The 17,276-nt window shown below is 46.2% G+C and overlaps 1 protein-coding gene across 2 annotated transcripts; it reads left to right on the forward strand.

Moving 5' to 3' along the window:
• The first annotated feature begins 251 nt into the window (after positions 1 to 251).
• On the forward strand, positions 252 to 12,448 carry ism1 (isthmin 1). 2 transcript variants are annotated; one of them, XM_069690117.1, is made up of 6 exons: positions 252 to 1,338; positions 6,989 to 7,207; positions 8,920 to 9,172; positions 10,754 to 10,897; positions 11,453 to 11,542; positions 11,880 to 12,448. In XM_069690117.1, the coding sequence occupies exons 1-6, from the start codon at positions 1,201 to 1,203 to the stop codon at positions 12,395 to 12,397; spliced, it is 1,362 nt and encodes a 453-aa protein (XP_069546218.1). In that variant the 5' UTR covers positions 252 to 1,200; the 3' UTR covers positions 12,398 to 12,448. The 2 variants fall into 2 exon arrangements, with proteins under 2 accessions (XP_069546218.1, XP_069546219.1); XM_069690118.1 differs by having other exon boundaries at positions 6,992 to 7,207.
• Positions 12,449 to 17,276: the final 4,828 nt, after the last annotated feature.

Here is a 17,276-nt window from a genome sequence, read left to right on the forward strand (position 1 = left end):
ACTTTCAGTGGATCAGGCAGGGAGTCCTCATTGTGCCTCAAGAGGTGTTTTTCTATAGTATATTGTGTGGGGATTAATTAAACAGCATGTGTATCAGTAATGTAAATTCAAATGGGGAGAATTCATGAAAGCTTGCTTAATTTCTAATTTACATTTATAGTTTTTAAAAGATACATTTCTGTCATTTTAAGAATGTGACCAGAAATCACCATTGTTCCTTGTTTGCAGTGGAGTGGAGCACGTGTGCTTTCGTGGTGTTGCTCTTCTCATCTTCCTCATGAGAGTTTGACGTTAAAACCGGACGGACCTCAGTTTGGCGAGGGCTGGTTCAGAGGGACGAAAGAGTTAACCAGGGGGAGGGCGCCTGCACACGGGGGCGTTTGGTATAAAACCACCTCAAGAGCGCACAACAAGAACAGCGTGAGTCTCAGTGGAGCCGTAGTTTGATATGGTTTGACCTGTTTCCTTCTGTAGGTCTCGTCAGAGACGCACGCCTACCAGAGTATTTATTTCTGTGGGCCCACAATCCACAGCAATGGATGAAAACTGTTTTTGAAGCAGACAGAAGTCCGCCGTGAAGTCTGAACTGGGAAGAGCTCTCTTTCAACTACCTGTACGTTTTCTCCAGAGGTGGTCTCGCGTGGATAACGCAGAATGCGGACAGATCAAGAAAAAGCGGATGAAGTGGAAGTGAGGAAAAGTGTAGCATGAGGCCGATAATGCGGCGGGGACACCACGGGGCAACAGGGCTGCAAGTTTCCTGAGCTTGGAGATTTGACGAGGGCGCAACAAGAGCGGAAAGTGTTAATGCTGCACGCTGGATCAGCCCGGCAGAGTTCAGCACGTTAATATCGGCACATCAGCGTTGACTCTTGTGACATTTGGCTGAATTCAAACTTTACGAACAATCAGTAAAAGAAGATAAATCTTGATTTAGGACAGCAACACCGTTTAAAAAGAGAAAAAAACAACAACAATTAAAATTGAACTACATCACTTTTCCAAACTATTCGTCTCCCCCCCCCCTCTCCGATCCGTTTCCCTTCGTTTTTTGCAATTCTGATTCCCGAAGTGGCTCCCAAGTGGTGTTGCGGCTCCTCGTCCCCGGCGGATCCGGAGATTGGAGTCTCTGCACCGGGAGGAGGCGGAGTCGGAGCTCCGGCCACACCGCAGGCGCCCAAGAGCGGCCGCGTCAAGAGGATGGTGCGACTGGCGGCGGAACTGCTGCTGCTCCTGGGACTTCTTCTCCTTACCTTGCACATTACAGTGCTGCGCGGCAACCCGCTGCCCCAAGGAAATGTAACTCTGAGCCTGGATCAGGACGCTACACTCAGAGAGGTGAGTTTGGAAACGTGTGGTAAGGTGCTTTTCAGAAGGGAGATTTCTTGTGGGGAAATTTGATGCACAATGTGGTCACAGGTGGGTTTGATAAAATACTCATATGAGCCCAGGTAAAATAAGGCCTCCATTCCCCGGGGGAGGGGGGGGGGGGGGGGGTCCTGTGAGGAGATTGACATCCACAAGGATGAAGTCTCCTAAGAGGTCTCCCCTGGGAATGATGGCCAGCCAGCAGAGGGGTAGGAGATGAGGTAGGGTCAGAGATCAGCCCCCACAGCAGACACACCTCCCTACTGTCCGGGGTTAAATGCTCCGGCTGCAGGCACTGCTCTGTCATCATGGGCTCATCACTGTCATCCAAGCGTTCAATTGATAAGGCAGAGAGGTCAGAGCTGAACCCACTGAAGGTGCCCCCTTTCCTGCAAAGTGTGTTTGGAGAAGAGTCTGGCATCACCCTGACTTCTGCCCCCAATCCAGATCAAGCCTTAAAATGAACTTGTTTTAGTTGATCCTGCATGATACTCCGACGTGCAGGCGAGGTCACTGGAAATGATCCGATGGCTTAAAAGTTTTGGAAATGTAGTCAGGTCTGAATACAGTTTTTAATGACACCTCTCAGGATTGCGGTCCAGTTTAGAGCGTGTCTCCGCAAAATTTCGCAAGGGAGACATTTGTCAACATGACACCACTTAAGACAGCTTTAATGGTTTAACTGCCCATTTTAACATCAACATAAAGCACACAGACTCCAGTCGAGCCCCAAATCCTGACCTGAGGGTTAATACGGGTCTGGGATCAACAGGCTTTTTTAGAGAGTGTTAAGCATCCTTCAGCTGCTTTTTGATGTATATTTAGCATGCTACTGAAATACTTTTCTTCTTCCCCCTCGTGATGAATGGGCATTCATGCCCCCTGGAATGGCGTCCCTGTATAAATGCTTTATTCGGGCTCAGGTTAAATGAATGGAAAGAATGTTTCACTTCAACCGAGGATGGTGAAGGTAATTTTTTTTTCTTATCTTCTCTATCACTGCCATCACTGCGCACCGACCTGCGTATATGCAACAGCAAGCCTGTCTTTTGTTGGATATTAGGCCATGCAAAGCTGAGGAAATATTCCAGGAATTTATTGAATATTTGTCACGCGGCCAAATGTTGGATGGGATGAGCAGGAGGAGTTGCAGGGAGTTTCTCCTGAGGAATCAAAGTAGAAATACCAAACACATGCCTCAGATCCCAACTTCAACATCCCTTTTGTCGTTAATCCAAATTTACATGGAGAATCTGATTTAAGATGAGCCTTGAATGTTTTTTTTTTCTTCTTTTTTTTTTTTTGCTCATGAATGCTCTGACTTTGTGCAGATATGCCTCACTAACCCACCACTGAAGACGGTGATGTCATCTTTCAGCAGTGCTTGTCACGGCCCAGGAAGTGTATTGTCATCCAAAGGTGTCATATTTAAAAAGGCATTCACAGAAACACAAACGACAGGATGCAGCTCCGTGCACCGGAAGTGGAGAGAGGAAACTCTTCGGTCTGATGCACATTAGCATCACTGGTCCAAGGAGGGAGATTCACCCACTGTGTGCAAAGTTAGTGATATTGATTAAAAAATTCATATAATGCATCAACTAATACTGTACAAAGTCATGACTCTTGAGGTTATCTGCATCTGTTCTTTTCCAGAGGTCTGTTACATGTCACATGTGTCTCTTCAATTCCATTGGGGTAAATAAACATTTGCGTACCATCCAGTATGAGTTGTGTGACAGGGTAAGGATGATTTTCTCCTCCACCTACGTAAGTGTAGCGCTGAAAAGGATCTGGCACAATGTGGCCTGCCTTCATTTCCTGCCAGCCTCCCCCGGGGGAAGGACCCCCGAGTTGCTCCAAATTGAAAATAGAGTCATGCCCCTTTAAGCAGCCCTCACAAAGTGAAACAGGGGGAAGCGGGAAAAGAAGAAGAGATACTGTGGGGTGGTGGTAGGGAAGGGGGAGGGGGGGGGTGCAAGTGTTCATTCATGGCTTGTAGGAGTGGGGGGTGACATCCTGGGAGGCCCCAGATGAACTGAGGACTGGTGTGTCACTTTTTTGATCTCCAAATTAAAGCATGTTGCTGGTTGAGGAGGATCTCAGATGGGTGATGGGGACTGTGGAGCAGCCGGCCATCAAAGGGGAGCGCTGCTGATTTTTAAATCAGTTTCTCTTGTGAACTGTCACAGTCTGGGTTGTACAAGAGAAAAAAAAAACATCAGGAAACAGCATATTTTCCTCATTAGATTGTGTTTCAAACTCAATGAACGTCATTTAGAAAAGAGAGAGGTGTTTATGTTGATATTATCAGATATCGACAGACTTGACTCTTCTACTAGTTTCCTTTCTGATGCTAAATTCCTTAACCTTCTGCTTCCCCTCAAATGTTCTGCTCAAATGTTCTGCTTAAATTCTGAGTAAGACCAAAAATTGAAAGTCAGTAACTTGGATGTATAAAATTTCAGAGCTTGTCCTTCACACGGCTGAGCTCCCAGATGGAAATACAGATTTAGAAAAATGGCAGTGCAGCCTTCGATTTCCTCCTCAGCCAAGTGATGGACTGTTTTCCAATTTACCGACATGTTCAAGGCTTTAATCAACAGCATCATATTTAAGATCATACTCTGTATAAAATAAGATTATTTTTTTTAATCAGCATCTGTTCTGTTGGCACCAAATTGTCTGAGGTTTGACTGTTCAAGGCCTAAAAAAATAAAATGTTTAACGTGAAATATTAACTCGAGTGGAAGATTACAAATTCTCTGTTTGAAAAATAATCCCAAAGGTAGTTATATCTTTTGTCTATAATGGGTGATGCTGGCCAACAGATGAGACAAAATGGCTTGTGAATGCAAAGATGTTGGTTTGAATTGACTACTTATTTACTTATCTGAAGTACTCATCTGCTACTACTTTAGATGAGCACTCATCAAAATGCAGCCTCTGGGTGCCCTCAATTTGTGTGTGTGTGTTGTGTGTGTGTGTGTGTGTGTGCGTGCGCAATATGGCAATAATATGACTCTGGGGATTGTAACTGGTGGCTACATTGTTTGTTTGTTTTTTTAATTTGATGTACACTTTTATGAATGTCTCTGGACTTTACTTACTGGCAACAGACATCCAATAGCAGACTGAACAGATAGAGTTTGTCCATGGTGACAAATGACTGCGTTCAAAGAACCAACACAGCACAGCAGAAACCATCCCTCCATGTTCAGTCATGTGATTTAAACCATTTGAAGACATAACTTGATGAAACTGACTGAGAATATGGTGAGGTGATTATAATGGTGCACTCCGATCCTATCTGCAACATAATATGTGGCTTAAACATTAATCAAGTCACATTAGTGCTGCTAAGCTGCCAATATTTGCCCATAAACTGACAATCTCTCTGTGTTTACACAAAAGCTTTAGCCCCCACTCTGTGTGAGAGCTGCTCCGGGATTATTCAGGATACTTTGAAGTCTGACTTCAAGTAAACGGAAATATGTGTCAGGATTAGATAATCTACCTGCCATGTGTGGTGCAACAGAATATGACTCTGCAGAAGATTCCGACAGAATTAAACTGGATCAACAAGGATTCATTTAAACTGAAAACACTTAGTAGGTGTCATGATGAAAGAACAGTTTGTATATTTTGAAACACAGTTTGTGGCATCTGCTTTCTTTTGATAGACAAACTCATGAAGAAAGTATTAAATCATAAGTCAGTCACAGTCATTTCTGTGTTTGATCTGTAGTCTGAGCATCTCTGGATGAAAGGTGAGAATGAAAACACCTCAGTCTGAGGACGTCTCCAGTGGATATGAAATGTTTTCAGGCAGCAGATTTAAAAGACTATTTGTATTATTATGATTACCACAGAATGTCAGAACTGAAGAGTAACTCATACCATCTGCGGGTAAATGCTAATATGATCCATAAGGCTATGTGTAAAACACCCACATGAGCTCAGTCACTTTGTTTACTTTGCTTACAGTTGTGTGTTTGTATTTATGTTGTGATCAAACCTGTGAGCGTCCTGTTGGGGTCGCTCCCTCTGCAGGGCTCGGTTTCAGCCACAGAGTAAAATCTGAAGACCGTGAGCTTGAAAGGCCGGGTTATCACATGGTCATCTCACAGTCCAAGTACTTGCGATAGAACTAAAGAGGGTCCTGTGGTGTTCACATAAAGGGTCTGATGCACAGAACTGCGCTGCTGTTTCTCTACACTCAGCTCTCAGCCACAATTGCTGGGTTGTGGAAATGAGACATATTTTTTTTTATTATTTTATGATTCTGAATATAAGTTCTCATAAAAAAAAAATTATAATCCTCCCATTTATGGTAAAAGCTTGTCATCTCCTTTTTATTTGGTGGCTACAGGCACAATTTCAGAACCCTCTACTCATCTTTCTTAAAATCATGGCTGGTTGTATAATAGTTGTAATTATGGCTATAGCTCACATTGAGAAATATGACGTGAAGGTTTTCTCAAATTCTTAGAAATCCATCATATTATCACATTACCTCCCATCTTTTTCCTTGGTTGTGGATTCAGAAAAGTAATGCTCAGTGGATATGGAAGTCTCTCTGTGCAGCCGCTGTCCCCTCTGCGGTTAAATACAAGTTACATGTACATTTATAACCCTCCCTCCCTTGCTGCGCAGCTCCATTTGCAGCGCCTCCATTGCCCCCACAGTGCACCTTGGCTGGACACAAACAGCTCCACTGGGGGCTTTTATACCCACCACAATGTGGCTGAGCTGACACTTTGTCTGTGACTGGCCACCGCAAACGTACAGCACTGCTGCCATATTCTCAGGGCTCGGCCCCGGCCACAAAAACACCGGGGAGGAAGAAACGGGACATGAAAAAAAGAAAACAAGGAGCATGATTGATGGCTCTCTTTGATCTTATTTTCTGCCACCCCAGAATGGATGATTGCCGATTACTTATGGCTGTCTGTCCAATCGAGTAATTGCTCTTTCTGTGCATACCTGATATGGGACATACGCCTCGACTGTCCTTTATTGGATGGATTTACAACACTCCCGTCAGAAGACCAAATGTTTTTCCGTCTACAAGACAGCAGATGTAATTATTTTTGCGATGTTTGCTTTAGGTTTCTCCGTTATAGCCGCAGCGCAAGAAACCCATCAGTCTTACGTAGCGCTTTTCTCCCAGCCAGCACCAGGACAAGCTACGTACAGTGCGTCCACATCGTTTTGCTATGGTAAAGCAGCAGCGTACTCTTGTCAGTTAAAATGGAAAAAATATACAGTGTAGCTGTGACACCGGCTCTAGATGTGTATTTTGGTGGAAGCAAACGGATGCACAGAGCGCAGCGGGATGGTTGTTCCGCTATTTCAGTGGCTCCTTCTTTCTGTGCTCTTAGCAGTACAGAGTTCGGCGTCCACGGGATTCATGACAGAGGTCACGGCCACATGAACCTCTGTCAACATGAGCGGTCAATCTGACGCTGCTGAGTGTGCAGATTCCCTAAATGCCAAGTGATATTGAAGGGCTTTTGGTTTTATCATTCACACAGAAGGGAATTAAATCATCTTTATAATCGTGAAAATAATGAATGCACAAACATATAATTAACATAACACTTCTTTCTCTCCTCAGCAGAACAACATAAATGCAAAAAGCAGCTCTTCTGCCCATCTGGCTGCTGAGGACCGGAGGTCTGGTCCCGAACACCGGCTAGCCCATCGGCCCGCGACCCTCCCCTGGGCTCAAGGCAGCAATGTACACCGGGACGGCCCCGGAGCCTTCCTCCTAGATCTGCACAACTTCCCCGACCTCTCCAAAGCTGACATCAACGGACAGAATCCTAACATACAGGTGATATGTGTGTCTCTGCGCACCTGCCAGTGTACTTTGGTGCTTTTACTCACTTTAAGACATGGCTACTCAAGCACAGAGGACAGGAAGAGCAAACAGGAAGAGCAAACAGGAAGAAGGAGAATAGTGTGGTGCACATCACTACCCCCTTTTTCTCCAACCCCCCCGCCCCCTCCCCCTTTTCACACTTCCTACCGCGTAATAAAGCTTAAGATAGACACTGAAGCCTCGCGTCAATCATAATGACGGCTGAAAGGCAGACGCTAACCAGCAAAGCCTCACGACTAACCCATGTGCAGGACGACAGACGGCAGCTTATGTAAATGTGTGGCAAGACCTTGCTCGTAAGTCCCTCGGTGATGCAGATGGTTGAGTAACCGCTGCCATGTTTAAATCATTCTCCTGTCTAATCCAGCTAGGGGGTCCTTCCATTTGTGAGGGCATCACTGTGCTAAATCCGAGCACGAACAAAGTGTATTAACATCTCAAGATGTGGGAAGAGAGCAGAGCAACCAATTGAGGAAGGGCGTGAGGCTGTGGGAGAAGGGGAGCGGGGGGGAGGGGTGTCTTTGATCCTGGGATTCATCTGGCTTTCATGGTCTGGAGGAGGCTGAGTAGCCCTTTGAACTTTGTGTTTAGGTGGAGAGAGCCCGAGAGGTGGGAGGGTGACTGTGGGGCAGGGGTGGTGTTCCCCCCCTCATCTGGGAGGCACATGTGTTAGGACAGAGAGGGGGAGGGGGTGATATTGTGTGTAAGGGGTATCAGAAAGTGCCACCTTAATGAACCCATTGGACCCATTCTGTTTAAAAGCACATGAATATATAAAGATCGGAGAGGTGCGATCAAAAAGCTTCAAGACTGTTTCTGCTGCACACAAATGTGGCAGAGCACAGTCACGTGCACGGAGCAGGGGGAAGCAATAACCCTCATGGGTAAGTCTTCCAAGTAACGTCCCTCGATCAACATCAGCTTCAGAGTTTCTGGGGTTTTCTGTTTTTTTGTTTACCCCTGGTATGGTACATTTGCAATTTCGCCTTGGACCCGAAACCTGAGCAGAGAACGCACAACAAAGTTTGTGTCAAATCTTTTGGGGAACAGTAAGAACTCTCAGGCAGCCAAATCCAGTGGGTAGAGTTGTTGGAGAACCGAAATGCCACAGTTCAGCTTGGTTGTGCTTAATGGTTTTCCTCAGACTCCTCAAAACGTCACAGTAGAATTGGGTGTTGACAGTCTGATCATGGGGGATGAATTCACAGTGCAAAACCCTGCCAATGTCAAAGAAAACCCACCCGGTTGTTCTCCTGACCTGAAGCGCCTTCTTCGGTGTTGGACAGCGATGTTCCGCCCCTCTTGATTTGCAAATGTCACTCGAAACACCTCGCCAGGCTTATTGCTTCATTGGTGAAGGCTTTTGGGAACATTTTAAGGGTTTGTTGCTGATTTTCTGAGTTTAACACAAACATTTGCCGTGTGCTCTCTGCTCAAGTCCGTAGTGTCATCACACAGTGGTCAAAAAAAAAATCGAGTGTAACTCAGGTGCTGATGTTGATGGAGTGACGAAACTTAGAATACAAACTCACGGGTGTTATAGCTTCTTCATGCTCCGTGCACAGTGCTGTGTTCATACGTGCGCAACAGGAGCAGTTTCAGGAACTTTTTGTCCCACCTCAAATATAAACAATATCAACTATTGTCTTCTGTTCTTTCAATAGGTGACCATTGAAGTAGTGGATGGACTAGAGGGTCACGAGCCAGAAAAAGGTCTCCGTAAGGAAAGCAAGCCCAACTGGGCTTCCCCTAACTGGAGAAACTGGTGGCCTCACACTTCTTCATCGTCCTCGTCCTCGTCCACTCATCAAACAGAGGAGCATGATCGCTCCTACGGGAACAACAGGGAGGACAGCAACTTCCTCAGGCCACCAGCAGACTGGGACAGGAGGGGAAGCAAACCTCAAACTGAATATGGTGAGTGTGAGTGTGAGTGTGTGTGTGTGTGTGTGTGTGTGTGTGTGTGTGTGTGTGTGTGTGTGTGTGTGTGTGTGTGTGTGTGTGTGGAAGGAAACGACTGCGCGTTGCAGAATATTTAACTGGGTCCTTACTCGAGCACCGGTCCCCAGTGTTTCCACAGATGGCCGTAGTCTGATGTGGAATCTGTAATTTGCAGATTTGCTGATTTAAGCTGTCACCATAATAAGTGCAGTCATCCCAGGCGAGCCTTCGGGAGCCCGATTGAACCCTTTAACACTCTTTTATGAAACGGATTCCTCTGTGTTGCGGAGCTCGCTACGTGACACAGTTTAAACGCCTCGCTTCATCAAAGTTCAGTCACAGGAACGGGGCCGGGAGCTCTGCGAGGCTTCCACACCGTTCTCACAACGCTCTTCAAAAGTCACCCCGCAGATAAATCTGCAGTGAAAGAATTTACGCTCGCTGTCATACAGTGTGCGTCCGGCCCGTGTTGTAGCATGCCCAAACCAACATGGTTGAACAGGAATGCGTGTGCTGTGGAAAATAACATTTTATCCACTTTTTTTTTGTAAAACCGGAGCCCGTGCTTAATGTCTCTGGCTTATCACTGTGGTCAGCTCTCATTCATCCTTCATTTTCTACCACACTAATAGACAAGGAAACATTTTTATCATCATTACTGTCTTGGTTTTAAACCTAATAATCATAACTGTGGACGACTAACAAGGGTCATCCATCACAGGCCACTGATAGAACACTCAGTTGTCCCATCTGTGGTCTGAGCACAGGTCATTATCAAGTTCCTCTAAACTCGGGAGTCCTGCCACCAGATGAGTATCTTGCTTTAGAAAGGGGGAGGGCAGGAAAGCTAGATGCCTATCTGGCCTGTATTTCTACAAAACGCTGGTAACCAGGGGCAGATGGCAGCGGGGGGGTGTATAGGAAGGTCTGGATCCCGGCCAGAAATGCTTCCATCCCAAAATGCCCACATTAATTCTTCTCATTGACGGAGTGCTGCTTTCAAGATGTGTGTGCATGCGTGCGGTATAGTGATGCCGGAGTGAGGTGGTCGACGAGCCTTGGTGTAACTGTTTCCATGTATACACATTACAGTCATGTACTCAATGATAATTGGAGTTAAAGAGGATTTCTTGCCATTTCACTTCCCATTTTCGAAGTGATGAATCACGGATATACAACAGCAGAGCCGGAGATGCTCGGGCAGCGTGGGAATATTCCCTCGTCCTAAATTGCCTCCCGGATCCCATGTAGCTCGCATACTGTGCCCTTTGCTTTGGGTTTGTTGGTTCAAAAATTGCATCAGCATGTACGACACAATATACTTTGTGTGTGTGTGTGTGTGTGTGTGTGTGTGTGTGTGTGTGTGTGTGTGTGTGTGTGTGTAAACAAGCTTACGTGGAATGTGCTTTGAGAAGCAAAGTCAAAGTGAGCTCCCGCACTTCCCTTTTCATGTTGTAACCCCGCTTATTATTAGCGATGCATGCTAACAGGCCCTGAAGTTTAGCCTGCGGCCTGAACCAGAGTTAAGGATCTGTGTTTGTTCCCCTCTGATCCCAGACTACATGGACGGAGAGGGGGACTGGAGTAACTGGTCAGCGTGCAGTGTCACTTGTGGAAACGGCAACCAGAAGAGAACCAGGTCATGTGGTTATGCCTGCACAGCCACCGAGTCCAGGACTTGCGATATGCCCAACTGCCCAGGTAAAGTCGATTACAACAACAACAACAAATATTCACGTTACCAAGGACATTATTTAATGCAATATCCTGCTAAAGTGTGTAGTACACCCGTCAGTCCACTCCAGGATACCGTGTCAGACTCACGTTTTGCCTCATCAAGGCGTGAAATTTACAAGCCTGTATGACCGGGGTTGAAAAGGGAGGTCCAAAAGCGGTAAGGTCCGAGCGTGGGAGGAAGGTTGCGGGTTGTTGGATGTATTAAACACAGGACTTTTACCCGGCGTAGACCAGGGTTCGAGTCCGCGAGAAAGCAACATGGATTATTTGAAAGAAATCTTTTTTTTTTCCTGAACCTAAGGAAATTATTTTTGGTGGCTCGGCCTCCTTTTCATGCTCAAACAAAGGAAAACACTGACCAAGTATTGCGTGGTAGACTAACAGGTGTATTGCACACTTTGCAGCGATACCGTGTTGCATTATTAATGCTTATTCGAGGACAGTTTGTAAATCCATGCGTTGGTGGAGTGGTTTTTCATCTTTTGATCCACCTTTCTCTGTGCACACATCTCTCTAAAGGTATCGAAGATGCCTTCAAGACGGCAGCTACTGAAGTGAGCCTGTTAGCTGGAACAGATGAGTTCAATGCCACGGAGCTCTTTGGTGTTGGTAAGACTTTGTCTGCTGTGGTCTTCCTCCAGACTATCCCTCACTCAGATGTTCTCACTATCAAAGGCAGCTCATCCATCTGGCAGCAGCGCTCCTGCACACACTTAGCATTCCTCATGCTCGCGCTGCGCTCCATCACTGTGCTGAGATGGAAATGTGCAGCAAGGCAGGAAGAGCACAGTACGCCCTCTCTTTGTCTGTCTGTTTCAGATCAACTCCGCGAAAACACACCTTCAATTTAAACGTGACACTTTCTCGCACTTGTGGTTTCACCTTCTAAGGTTTGAGTGTTAAAAAGGAGGCGTAGTTTCTCAAGTCGCGTTTTCATTTCTTGCAGACACGGACAGCTGCGAGCGATGGATGAACTGCAAGAGCGATTTCTTGAAGAAGTACATGACGAAGGTGGCGAACGACCTTCCCAGCTGCCCTTGCTCTTACCCGACCGAGGTGGCGTACAGCACGGCAGACGTACACGACGCTCCCACACGTCGAGACTTCCGCTGGAAAGACGCCAGCGGGCCCAAAGAGAAGCTGGAGATCTACAAGCCCACGGCCCGGTACTGCATCCGCTCCATGCTGACCCTGGAGTCCACCACGCTGGCCGCGCAGCACTGCTGCTACGACGACAGCATGAAGCTCATCGCCCGCGGCAAAGGGGCCGGCACGCCCAACCTCATCAGCACCGAGTTCTCGGCCGACCTGCACTACAAGGTAGACATCCTGCCCTGGATCATCTGCAAGGGAGACTGGAGCCGCTACAACCAGGCCAGGCCGCCCAACAACGGGCAGAATTGTCCGGACAACCCTCAAGACGAGGACTACTACAAACAGTTTGAAGAAGCAAGGGAATTCTAGTCGGCTATAGAGTGAAAGGAAAAACACACACACACACACACACACACACACACACACACACACACACACGCTCGGTTTAAATATTCAGCTAAACCTAAAAAAAAAAAAAAAATGGCACTGAAACTGTTTTCATTCAGTTTTTGGTAAAATAACACACAAACCTTTAGGCTCTGAGGAAAAACTTACTGCTCTTTTGAACCAAGAGGAATAAAAATCCAACAGAGTCCGAACCTTTCTCGACTTCGCCAAAACACACAAAACATCATGTGTTCATACATCATAGACCTCTGAAATTTTGCCAGTAACTTTCTTGCCAATTGTAACTGTGTCAGATTTGGTCACTAAAGGGAGAACTGACTTCATCTTCTTAAAAGGGAAAATGTCATTATTGTACAAATGTCCATTTAGATTGTCGTCTCCGTAGATTCTTTATGTTTGGTGAATCTGAGAGGCCTGTGGTAGCAGAATAAGGAGATCCCTCAGGAATGTGTTTTTTTTTGGGGTGCAGGGGACAGAAAACATCCAACTTTCCTTCATTTTTTTTTTTTAATCACAATATCCAGGTGTTCATGTAAACTTGTGAGTATGTTTATTTAGCATGCGCATTTTTTTTTTTTTTTTTTTTTTTTTAATTTCCATGAATTTAAACCTGTAATTTAACTGTGTCCCTTGTATCTCCGTGGCAGATCTTCATTGTAAAAAGCCTGCATTATTTTTGTAAAGTATTTATTAAGTTGAGTTGGGTGTCTTTGACTGGTTTCGGATTCACGTACGTGGCTGAACCTGAGATTTCTTTTCTCGTTCATGCTTTGCCATCAATGTGCGTATCCTTGTCTCAAGTTAGGATTAAAACCGTAATAAAGCATCAAGAACGTGTGAATTCAGCTGTACGGAAAGATGATTTTGAGATATAAAGCTATAAATAATTTTTTTTTTGAAGTCTGAGAATGTGTTAGATGTCAGAAAAAAACAAATCTCTCTTTGTGTGATCTTTACAAAAAAAAAAAAAAAAAAAAAGTCTCATCAGCTGCTGTTTGTTTTCTCTGCTGCCGTCTGAAGAAAAATTCATCCGCAGGAGAAGAAAAAAGCATCTTGTCAATTAAAACTCCTCCGACGGACTTAAGCCAGTGCACAAGACTTCCATTAGTTCCATCCAGTGTGGCTGTCAGGCCCGGGCCTTTTGATGGGATTGTGATATTTCTTCAGAGGGCGAGGAGAGTAAGGTTCCCCCTTGAAAGCAACTCAAATTCTTTGTCTTTGGCATGCATCCTCACATTCCCGAGTAATTTCTCAGTGTACACACACCGCACATACACTCCTGGTGCTGCATGTCCGTGCAGCCGGGACCTCTGACCACCCCCCCACCCCCCCCCTCCGCTGAGTGCTGCAGTCATTGTCACACAGAGAAAGCCATTCACGGTGCCCTCATTCCTGCAGTCCTGTGTGCGGCACAGCCGGCCGGGCTTGTCTTTATAATGCAGCAGGCCTCAGCACGTCCCACGCCCCGCAGGCGCTACGTGCAACCACCTAGTTGTTTCAGTGTTCGTAAGAAAATATCCTCCGCACTCATCTCTGCACCCATTTATCCCAAACGCGGCCTTTTATCAGTAAAAAAATGCCCCCTGTAAATTATACAGGCACATCCTTTGAACATGTGGGTCTCCTCCTTCCTCTGTGCTATCAGACCCAGCGTGTAAAGCTCTCTTTTTAAGCCTCTCCTGAGTTAAAGCACGGTTAAAGGCTGAGATTACCGGCATGGAACATTGTCTTAGCAGAGCGTCTGCTGAACAGGCCGCGGAGATCAAAGCGAGGTGTTCATCTTTATTTTTGAAACATTAGGGCCCGGCTCAAATTGATGGCATACCTCCATCCACCACCGCCGACCCAGTACCTCTTCTCCAGACAGGCTCCACGTGTCTCGAGCGCAGGCAATTACTCATGCACCCTCCTCATTTTTCCTCTCTGGTTTTGTCAAACACGAGCACAGTTTGCACCGTGGCCCCCGTGTCAAGGCGCTACAATACAGATGCAAGAATTAGAGTCTGAGTTGGTGTTAAAATGGACAACAAGATGAAACTGTCGAGCAGCCAGCGCAGAGACAACTTGTTGACTGGGGCGTCAGTGAGGCCTCGCTTTTGTGTTGCTATTTCTAGGACTCTACTCTGGTATGATTCAAAGGACGCAAAGCACCATATTAGTGGTATATTGTCAAGGATCCGAAAGGGCTCATTAAACATCACCAAGATATGATTGTTGGTATTTTGCCTCTATTTTTGTTATGAGAAGGAAATGATGTCCAATATACTTAAAACTGTTTTAGACCGAGTCTGACGAGCTCTAAAACGCAGGGATTTTTCAGTGGATCTCCACACATGAACTAACTGTGGGAACAAGAAAACAAATGGAGCTAAAAAAGAAGAACAAAGCAGTGGAAACTTGGATGTGTTTGTAATAAATTGAGAGTTTAGGTGTTCTGCTGCTGAGAAATAGCTCACATTTAAACAAGTTCAGGTGGTTTGTTGGCCGTGCCGGAGCTCCGGTAGGTGAATAAGCAGAGTGCGTGGAGGCAATCAGGCATCTCTTTGTTTTGCGGTGTGGTGCAGATGTGGCGGATCCATTTTTAGTCTCTCTCCCTCACTTTCTTTCATTCGCTGCCTCGCTCGGCTGCTTTATGGGTGGTGTAGCACAATGCAGGAAGTGTCTGGGCCGCAATACTGCGGGGCCCTAACTGCACGGCAAACCTAATTAAAAGGTTTCTCTTTCGTCTTCTGATCTTCGAATAGCTGACCTGGGCCAGGAGTTTGCTTATCTAGCACCCACCCAGCTCCCACCCTTCACCCACAATGCCCTGCTGCCAAAACAGGGGCCGCTGCCGCAGTGCCTGCCGTAGAGCCGGCAGAGGAGTGGGTCGTGGGGTGGGGTGGGGTGGGGTGGGGGGGGGGTGTAAATGTGTCTCCAGTGTACAGCTGAACAAACAGGTCAAGTAGATGTGGAACACCTGATAGGGCACAGGACCTTACTCACCCCTGCTGCCAGGACATTGCTGAGATGCTGCAGTGATCTGCAAGGTCGAGGTTCAAGGTTATCTTCATTGTCCCACCAGGGGAAATTTGTTTTACAGCCAGCGTTCATATAAAAACAGAACACAAAAGGTGGCAACACATCAACAAAACAGAACACAGAAGTAGAGCTGGGAGATGGAAGTTCACACCAAAATGTAAATCTGTGTTTTATCCGAAAGAAACTGGACTTCTTTTGGTTTCTTGAAGACGTTTCAACTCTCATCCAAAAGGATTCTTCAGTTCTGACAAAGTGGAGGGAAGGCAAAGAAGAAGCCTTTCGGATGAGGCGAAATGTCTTCAAGAAACAAAAAGAAGTCCAGTTTACGCAGATAGATAAGCGGAAACCAAGCAGAAACACAAAAAGGTTTAACAGATTCAATGAAACGTCTTATCGATGACAGAATAGAGACAAAGCACATACCGCAATCGGACGACTTGCTTCATTCGGACCTGCAGTATAATATCAGCATGCAGTTATTGGCATGAGTGGCACCTGACTCAGGCTCGTGTGCTCTGTTCACAGATATAATATTCATTTAAGTTCACCACGCACAAACTGTGCACATCATTGAATTCGCAACGAGCACTGGGATATTCTGTATCTCGGCCCAAAGGCCTCGGTGAACAAACCACGGCGATACGATAAAATCCTGAGCCCCGTGCACCGTCTGGTTTAACCGTCGGCGTGTGAGAGCGTTGATGTTAAGACACGGGCACAAAGTGGCAGGAACGGTGTGGAGGAGGGTCGGTGGCCCTGAGGCGGAGAGGGAGGGGAGCCAGCGTGAGCACGGAAGCTGCACGGCAGTGACTCGCTGTGACAGCACCGCCTGGCATGTGAGGACAGCAGGCCAGACAGGCGAGGCCGCTGCCTTTGATCTTTATTTGCTCCACCGTCTGTTTTGCATTTAAGAGCCGTGCTGAGCGCGAGGCATTGGATACACCTTGAATGGCTCAGGATCCCATCCACTTTTCTTTTTTTTTCTTTTTTAAAAAAAAAAGAAAAAAGACCCAGGATCCATTTTCAAAGCTGAGGGGATCCAGGACAGAGAGAGGGATGATGTTTGAGGGGGATGAACAGGGCACAGACGGCTCTGATGAAAGGAGGGTTCTCTATAATAACACGTAATCAAATGAGACTGGTGTACGTGTGGGTGAAGGGGCATGACGGACCCTCAGGATCAAACCTGGGTCAGGTGGCAGTGGAACAACAAACATGCGCAGCACCTCCACCAACCAACACGGTGATACTCCTCCTGACCTGTCAGATACATTTTGCACATTAGTGATGTCAAACGACTGTGACATGTTACACCTGAGAGGCAGACTGGCTGGATATCATCAATACGTGGTTCCCTCCCACCACCAGGCACGCAGGCATTTCTGCCTTCAGACGGTGAATATATTTATCTTCTATTGCACATTCCTTTCAGGCTCTAACGGTGGCCACGATCCAGAGACAGCAACTGGACAAAGTTTGGATTGATATAAATAACTACCCTCTCCAATCAGAGCCTCCAAATGTTTATTTATGACAAATCAAAAGCACTGAAAATTTTTGATCCCTCACCATTTCCTCTCTCGTGTTACTTCAGCCTTTCGGCAGAATTCTTTTTTTCCACTCCACTTACTGTCCAGCATGAAATTTATTCCCACACGATACATTTTTTGGCAGTGTACACTTCAGATTATATTTATTCTGTCTGTTAGGGTCTAAACAATCTGCTCTCCAAACAGCACGGGTATCGTTTTTGGAGGGAAAAAGCACGTAACATGTCTTCACGTCATGGAGTTTAAAAGACTAAAGGCAGACGCAGAAA

Source organism: Brachyistius frenatus, unplaced genomic scaffold, assembly GCF_029030835.1.
Source record: "Brachyistius frenatus isolate BFR_SWC_R1_liver_20210118 unplaced genomic scaffold, ASM2903083v1 Contig_8, whole genome shotgun sequence".
NCBI classification, from domain to species: Eukaryota; Metazoa; Chordata; class Actinopteri; family Embiotocidae; genus Brachyistius; species Brachyistius frenatus.